We start from the raw sequence: 8,709 nt of genomic DNA on the forward strand, positions 1-8,709 counted from the left end.
AATGAAAAGTGAACAGAATCAGAGGAAGAGTTAGAGAAACATCAGCAAAATCTGAGGAGCCAAGAAATATTTTACAAATAAAAACTTAAATGTTTTCAAATGTGGAGCAGGTTTTAACTGAGGCTTCATTGTAAAAGAGGAAACAAAGTTCAGATTGACAGAGCTGCTCCTCGTCCTGGACTGAGTCACAGCTCGATCAGCCCTCCATCTTCTTCCTCCTCTCACACAGCAGCTCCACTCTGTCACTAGATTTCCTTGTTCCCTCCCCTTCATACCTACAGTTTGTGGTTGGCTGTAACTCAGCTGACAGGTTTCATTCTCTGCACAAACACACCCTGTTCAGATCAGAGCTCAGACTAGTTTCAGTGATCAGGAAGTGAAACTCAGACAGTCGTTGTCACTGAGCGGTGAAATGGAGCAGAAAGCAGTTCAGCTGGACCGAGAGACTTTCTCTTGTCCGATCTGTTTGGATCTACTGAAGGATCCGATGACTATTCCCTGTGGACACAGCTACTGCAAGAACTGTATTAAAGACCACTGGGACACAGAGCATGAGAAGAGGATCTACAGCTGCCCTCAGTGCAGGAAGAGCTTCACACCGAGGCCTGAGCTGCTGAAAAACACCATGTTAGCAGCTTTAGTGGAGAAGCTGAAGAAGACTGGACTCCAAGCTGCTCCTGCTGATCTCTGCTATGCTGGACCTGAAGATGTGGCCTGTGATGTCTGCACTGGGAGGAAACTGAGAGCAGTTAAGTCCTGTCTGCAGTGTCTGGCCTCTTACTGTGAGAAACACCTCCAGCCTCATTATGAATCACTAAACACAAGCTGGTGGAGCCGTCAGAGAAGCTCCAGGAGAACATCTGCTCTCGTCACGATGAGGTGATGAAGATTTTCTGCCGTACTGATCAGCAGTGTATCTGTTATCTCTGCTCTGTGGACGAACATAAAGGCCACGACACAGTGTCAGCTGCAGCAGAGAGGACTGAGAGGCAGAGAGAGCTGGAGGGGAGTCGACACAACATCCAGCAGAGAATCCAGGACAGAGAGGAAGATGTGAAGCTGCTTCAACAGGAGGTGGAGGCCATCAATGGCTCTGCTGATAAAGCAGTGGAGCACAGTGAGAAGATCTTCACCCAGCTGATCCGTCTCATGGAGAAAAGACGCTCTGATGTGAAGCAGCAGGTCAGATCCCAGCAGGAAACTGAAGTGAGTCGAGTCAAAGAGCTTCAGGAGAAGCTGGAGCAGGAGATCACTGAGCTGAAGAGGAAAGACGCTGAGCTGAAGAAGCTCTCACACACAGAGGATCACAACCAGTTTCTACACAACTACCCCTCACTGTCAGCACTCAGTGAGTCTACACACTCATCCAGCATCAACATCCGTCCTCTCAAGTACTTTGAGGATGTGACAGCAGCTGTGTCAGAGCTCAGAGACAAACTACAGGACGTCCTGAGAGACACATGGACCAACATCTCACTGACAGTGACTCAAGTGGATGTTTTACCTTCACAACCAGAGAACATGACCAGAGCTGACTTCTTAAGATATTCATGTGAAATCACACTGGATCCAAACACAGCATACACACTTCTGTTATTATCAGAGGGGAACAGAAAAGCCACATACATGAGTCAAGAACAGTCTTATCCTGATCATCCAGACAGATTCAATGTGTGGGAGCAGGTCCTGAGTAGAGAGAGTCTGACTGGACGTTGTTACTGGGAGGTGGAGTGGAGAGGAGTAGGAGGAGTTGGTGTAGCAGTCGCATACAAGAATATCAGCAGAGCAGGGAGCTCAGATGAATGTAGATTTGGATTCAATGACAAATCTTGGATGTTAGATTGTTACACAAACCGTTATAAGTTTTATCACAACAAAGTCAAAACTCCCGTCTCAGGTCCTCAGTCCTCCAGAGTTGGAGTGTACCTGGATCACAGTGCAGGTATTCTGTCCTTCTACAGCGTCTCTGACACCATGACTCTCCTCCACAGAGTCCAGACCACATTCACTCAGCCGCTCTATGCTGGACTTCGTCTTGGCTGGTTTGGAGACTCTGCTGAGTTTTGTGAACTCAAATAGTCTGAAGTCATTTCAGGGTCAGTGGGTTAAATTGTGTGTTTCATTTCTTCACACTTGTTGTGTTTCCATCATTGTTGCTGAGAGCTGATTGTTGTGGCATTTCTTCACTGCACACAGATCACCTGTCAATCAAACACTGTGGGCGGTACTTTGACGCCTTCTTGTTGTTCTGTAAATGTTGGACTTTCTTCAGGCGGCGCTCCTTCCTGTGTCTGTTCAGCCACGGAGGCTCTCGCTGCTCATGATGACTTCACTTCACATGATCATAATCAATAAGGAGATGCTTCATTATTTGCTTGTACATAGCTGAGATTCTGCTCCAACACACTGACTGTGTGGATGAAGTGAATCTGTTTGAGAAATCATTAAAAAAGAGTCGTTTACTGATAAAATGTTTTTATTTCTTGAGATTTTGTTTGAAATGTTCATTTTTTGAAATTATCTCTGTCAGTCATTTTTGATAGCAATTAGTTGTAATACTAATATTTTTGTTTTATTTGTACCAGATCCTCAACCTGCATTCACTATTACACCTTAATCGAAGATGTGTAGAACAAAAAAGGTTAAGAAAGCTTTAAGATGTAAATTAGTTAAATTTGCATCAAACTTTTCAAGCAATTCTAATAAATGGAATGTGACTGTTTTTACACCTCTTGGCAGCAAGTTGGCAGCAAATATAATCATAATGTTGAATTCAGTGTTTGCTTTTCAATCATTCAAACATGAAAGATGATAATAACACTGTAAATTGTTCAATTCAGAAATGTCAGCTGTTGATAAAGTTTATTTGATTTGATAAAATAAAGCTTGTGTATAAAACACTGTGAGTATAAATTAGTACCATGGTGGGATGAAAAATGCAAACAAGCAGTAAAGAGTAGAAATAAAGCATTTGAATTAGTTAAATGATACGATAACTTTCAACATCTGATCCAGTATAAACAAGTGCAAGCAATGGTAAGGAAAACAATAACACAAGCACAGAGGTCGTACTGGAGGAAGTTATGTGGATCAACTGGGAGCACTACTAAGATAGGAGAAGTTTGGGGAATGTTGAAAAAAATTGGTGGAGTTAGGAGGGACTAGAATTATCCAGTTTTGAGTTCTGGAAATGAAATGGCTGTAACCAATAAAGAAAAGCCTGAGTTAATGGCTAAAACTTTTGTTGTGGTACACAGCTCAAACAATTTAAACTGGGGAGGGAAGACATGGAAGGGAGAAAACTAGAGATGAAAACAGGGAGGTGTTAAAAAGAAAGGATAGTAGGGAAAGTGAAGTAGATGTCCCATTTACCATTGGAGAAATGAAAAAAGCAATAGCCAAAACAAGAATGAGTGCAGCAGGTAAAGATATAATTTGTTATACTACAATAAAACATCTAAGTGAGGGGGGACTAATGAAAGTATTGTCATTATTCAATAAAGTCTGGACAGAGGGGAAAGTTCCACGAAGTTGGAAGGAGGCAATAATTATACCAAAAGGAAGCCTTGGAAAGATCCTAGTAAGACAATAAACTACAAACCCATCGCTCTTACGTCACATAGAGGTAAAATAATGGGGAGAATGATTAATGAAAGGTCTGTGCACTATATTGAAAAGAGGAGACTGGTGACTAAGTATCAAAGTGGATTTAGAAGAGGTAGGAGCACAATGGATCTGGTTTTGTGTTTAGGAGATGACCTCAGGAAAGCACAGGCATATAAAGAAACAGTGGCTGCAGAGTTCTTTGATGTCCAAAAAGCATATGACATGTTATAGAGAGAAGATTTGCTGATCAAGATGCATTGAATGGGAATTGACAGAAACGTTTTTAACTGGGTTATGGATTTTCTAAGGGAGAGGTGTAAGAAAGTTATATAGAGAATGGTACACCACAGGGGAGTGTTATAAGTCCTACACTATTTACAATAATGATAAATTATATATTTGAAAATATTCTGACAGGAATGGGAAGATCTCTGTTTGCTCTGTTTGGCCGGGTTAGAATGGGGAGCTGATTTTACCTCGTTAAAATACATACATGTAGCACTAATTAGGTCTAGAATAGAGTACGGTAGTGTGGGAATGGATCAGCAGCTAAACTGGTCTGATATTATTCGAGCTCAAGTGTTAAGATCTTGTCTAGGAGCAATGAAAACAACATCAGTATGCTCCCTTCAGGTAGAAGGAGGAGACATGCCATTATAGCTTAGAGGGAAACAGCTTATAGCCAATTACTGGACAAACCTTATAGGGCACAGTCAAGATCACCCAACAAAGAGAGTTCTGGAGATGTGTTGGGAAAAAGGGAAAGAACAAAAAACAGTCAGAATGAGCAGAGTAAGAATAGGGCACAGTAAATCGAATAGCACACTTTAAGTAACGGGGAAACATGCAACATGTGATTGTAGCATGTTCTGGATATAAGAGGGAGAGGGAGATGATGAGAATAGGGTTGTGGAAGGCAGGAATAAGGGAAAATAACCTCAAGAGTATGATAGAATGTGGAAAATCTAGGGAGGGGAGGAGAATCATTTTGAGATTTCTTGTCTCAACTGGGCTAATTAAAAGGTTATACCAGAAGAGGAAACGAGAACGAAGGAAAGTCCAGCAGATGGCGGTATATGCAACATTAAGGATGCCAAATGCCAATAAACAACAAAGAAGAAGAAGAAGAAGAAGAAGAACAACAACAACAACAACAACGACAACAACAACAACAACAACAACAACAACAACAACAAACACAGTGTGCAGTTTCTTAATTATGACAGCAGAGGGCAACATAATCATTTAGATGTCTATTAACTCGAGCTGCGGAGTCGATTGACTACAACTAGTCACTGCACAGGATTTCTGGGCAGTTAAAAGTCTGTAACTGGCTTGTTTATCAGTGTGATGTCCACATTATGACCAGAGAAGTGTTGCAGTGTTTGTACACTTTCAACATCTTTTAATTTAGTTTGAGGGCTTCTGAAGGACTTTGATTATTGATATTCATAGAGCACCTTTCAGACAAATGAAAATGCAATTCAAAGTGTCGTACAGGTGATTAAAAAAACACGAGATATTAAAGAAGCACTATGTAGTTTTATAGAAGAAATATCGGAGACATGAGCATTTAAGCTTTGATAGATTTTGTTGGAAAGTTTTCAAGTAAAACATTATTTATTTCTTACTTTGGTACTTTGGCTCCATCACGTGCTCATAACTAGTCTGATAAGTACCATCACCTGTTTGTAACCAGGAACAGAAAAGTTAACAGAATCTGAGGAAGAGTTAGAGAAACATCAGCAAACCCGAGGAGCCAAGAAATATTTTACATATAAAGACTTTTCAAATGTGGAGCAGGTTTTAACTGAAGCTTTGATGTAAAAGAGGAAACAAAGTTCAGATTCACAGAGCTGCTCCTCGTCCTGGAACAAGTCACAGCTTGATCAGCCCTCCCTCTTCTTCCTCCTCTTCCCTCCACTTCATACCTACAGTTTGTTGATGGGTGTAACTGAGCTGATAGGATTCTTCACAGCACAAACAAACCCTGTTCAGATCAGAGCTCAGACTAGTTTCAGTTATCAGGAAGTGAAGCTCAGACAGTCGTTGTCACTGAGAGGTGAAATGGAGCAGAAAGCAGTTCAGCTGGACCGAGAAACAATTTCTTGTCCGATCTGTTTGGATCTACTGAAGGATCCGGTGACTATTCCCTGTGGACACAGCTACTGCAAGAACTGTATTAAAGACCACTGGGACACAGAGCATGAGAAGAGGATCTACAGCTGCCCTCAGTGCAGGAAGAGCTTCACACCGAGGCCTGAGCTGCTGAAAAACACCATGTTAGCAGCTTTAGTGGAGCAGCTGAAGAAGACTGGACTCCAAGCTGCTCCTGCTGATCTCTGCTATGCTGGACCTGAAGATGTGGCCTGTGATTTCTGCACTGGGAGGAAACTGAGAGCAGTTAAGTCCTGTCTGGTCTGTCTGGCCTCTTACTGTGAGAAACACCTCCAGCCTCATTATGAATCACCTACATTTAAGAAACACAAGCTGGTGGAGCCGTCAGAGAAGCTCCAGGAGAACATCTGCTCTCGTCACGATGAGGTGATGAAGATGTTCTGCCGTACTGATCAGCAGTGTATCTGTTATCTCTGCTCTGTGGACGAACATAAAGGCCACGACACAGTGTCAGCTGCAGCAGAGAGGACTGAGAGGCAGAGAGAGCTGGAGGGGAGTCGACACAACATCCAGCAGAGAATCCAGGACAGAGAGGAAGATGTGAAGCTGCTTCAACAGGAGGTGGAGGCCATCAATGGCTCTGCTGATAAAGCAGTGGAGCACAGTGAGAAGATCTTCACCCAGCTGATCCGTCTCATGGAGGAAAGACGCTCTGATGTGAAGCAGCAGGTCAGATCCCAGCAGGAAACTGAAGTGAGTCGAGTCAAAGAGCTTCAGGAGAAGCTGGAGCAGGAGATCACTGAGCTGAAGAGGAAAGACGCTGAGCTGAAGAAGCTCTCACACACAGAGGATCACAACCAGTTTCTACACAACTACCCCTCACTGTCAGCACTCAGTGAGTCTACACACTCATCCAGCATCAACATCCGTCCTCTCAAGTACTTTGAGGATGTGACAGCAGCTGTGTCAGAGCTCAGAGACAAACTACAGGACGTCCTGAGAGACACATGGACCAACATCTCACTGACAGTGACTCAAGTGGATGTTTTACTGTCACTACCAGAGCCCAAGAGCAGAGCTGGATTCTTAAGATATTCATGTGAAATCACACTGGATCCAAACACAGCATACACACTTCTGTTATTATCAGAGGGGAACAGAAAAGTAACATACAAGAGTCAACAACAGTCTTATTCTGATCATCCAGACAGATTCACTCGGTGGGAGCAGGTCCTGAGTAGAGAGAGTCTGACTGGACGTTGTTACTGGGAGGTGGAGAAGAGAGGAGACGGAGTTGGTGTAGCAGTCACATACAAGAATATCAGCAGAGCAGGGAGGTCACATGAATGTAGATTTGGATACAATGACAAATCTTGGCTGTTAACTTGTTCCACAAACAGTTTTAACTTTTATCACAACAAAGTCCAAACTCCCGTCTCAGGTCCTCGGTCCTCCAGAGTTGGAGTGTACCTGGATCACAGTGCAGGTATTCTGTCCTTCTACAGCGTCTCTGACACCATGACTCTCCTCCACAGAGTCCAGACCACATTCACTCAGCCGCTCTGTGCTGGAGTTCAGTTTGGCAGTTTGTTTTTTTCCTCTGGAGACTCTGCTGAGTTTTGTAAACTCAAATAGTCTGAAGTCATTTCAGGGTCAGTGGGTTAAATTGTGTGTTTCAGTTCTTCAGACTTGTTGTGTTTCCATCATTGTTGCTGAGAGCTGATTGTTGTGGCATTTCTTCACTGCACACAGATCACCTGTCAATCAAACACTGTGGGCGGTACTTTGACGCCTTCTTGTTGTTCTGTAAATGTTGGACTTTCTTCAGGCGGCGCTCCTTCCTGTGTCTGTTCAGCCACGGAGGCTCTCGCTGCTCATGATGACTTCACTTCACATGATCATAATCAATAAGGAGATGCTTCATTATTTGCTTGTACATAGCTGAGATTCTGCTCCAACACACTGACTGTGTGGATGAAGTGAATCTGTTCATGAAATCATTGAACAAGAGTCATTCAACAGACTTTACTGATGTAAAAAAGTAAAAAATCATTAATTTCTTGAGATTTTGTTTGAAATGTTTATTTTATTTCATTTTCTCAGTCAGTAATTTTGATATCAATTATTTGTAATATTTATTATTTTTCTTATTTGTACCAGATCCACAACCTGCTTTTACTATTACACCTTAATCAAAGATGTGTAGAACAAAAAGGCTCAGAAAGATTTAAGATGTGTTTAAATTAGTTAAATTTGCATCAAACTTTTTAAGCAATTCTAATTAATGGAAAGTTAAAGTTCATGTTTACGTTTTTATACCTCTTGTAAAAAGTTGACAGCAAATATAATCGTAATGTTTAATTCAGAGTTTGTTTGTTTTTAAATCATTTAAACATGAAGGATGAAAATAAACAATTCAGAAATGTCAGATGTTGATAAAGTTTATTTGATTTGATGAAATAAAACTTGTGTATAAAACACTGTGTGCAGTTTCTTAATTATGACACCAGAGGGCAACATAATCATTTAAATGTCTATTTACTGGAGCTGTGGAGTCGCTTGACTACAACTACTCACTGCATCATTAAACAAACTAGGATTTTTGAGCAGTTAAAGTCTGTAATTGTCTTGTTAATCAGTTTGATGCCCACATTTTGATGTGAGAAGTTCCAAAATGAAAATATGTTTTCTCCTCATCAGGAGCTTTTACACACTTTCAACATCTTTTTAAATTAGTTTGAGCGCTCAGGGCCTCTGAAGGACAAGAAGGACTACCACTCTGTAGTTTTATACAAGAAATCCAAACTCAGAATCCTGATATTTACAATATTAATGAGGTAATAATACAAACTGCCTCCATACGTGAATAAACAAGCTGTTCTCAGAGGAAAACAAGGTCCCAGAACACTGTTTGAAACTCGAAAGGTGGCAGGGTCCGCCACATGTAAACAAAGTAAAACAGTATGAACTGTGTTGTCCTTTAAG

The 8,709-nt window shown here is 41.6% G+C and overlaps 1 protein-coding gene and 1 pseudogene across 1 annotated transcript; both read left to right on the top strand.

Moving 5' to 3' along the window:
* The first annotated feature begins 30 nt into the window (after positions 1-30).
* LOC119029799 lies at positions 31-3,404 on the top strand (annotated as a pseudogene).
* A 2,215-nt stretch (positions 3,405-5,619) lies between these two features.
* On the top strand, positions 5,620-8,640 carry LOC119029804 (tripartite motif-containing protein 16-like). The gene has a single exon (XM_037116943.1). The coding sequence runs from the start codon at positions 5,674-5,676 to the stop codon at positions 7,357-7,359; it is 1,686 nt and encodes a 561-aa protein (XP_036972838.1). The 5' UTR covers positions 5,620-5,673; the 3' UTR covers positions 7,360-8,640.
* Positions 8,641-8,709: the final 69 nt, after the last annotated feature.

The sequence above is a fragment of the Acanthopagrus latus genome, chromosome 12, assembly GCF_904848185.1.
Source record: "Acanthopagrus latus isolate v.2019 chromosome 12, fAcaLat1.1, whole genome shotgun sequence".
Classification (NCBI taxonomy): Eukaryota; Metazoa; Chordata; class Actinopteri; order Spariformes; family Sparidae; genus Acanthopagrus; species Acanthopagrus latus.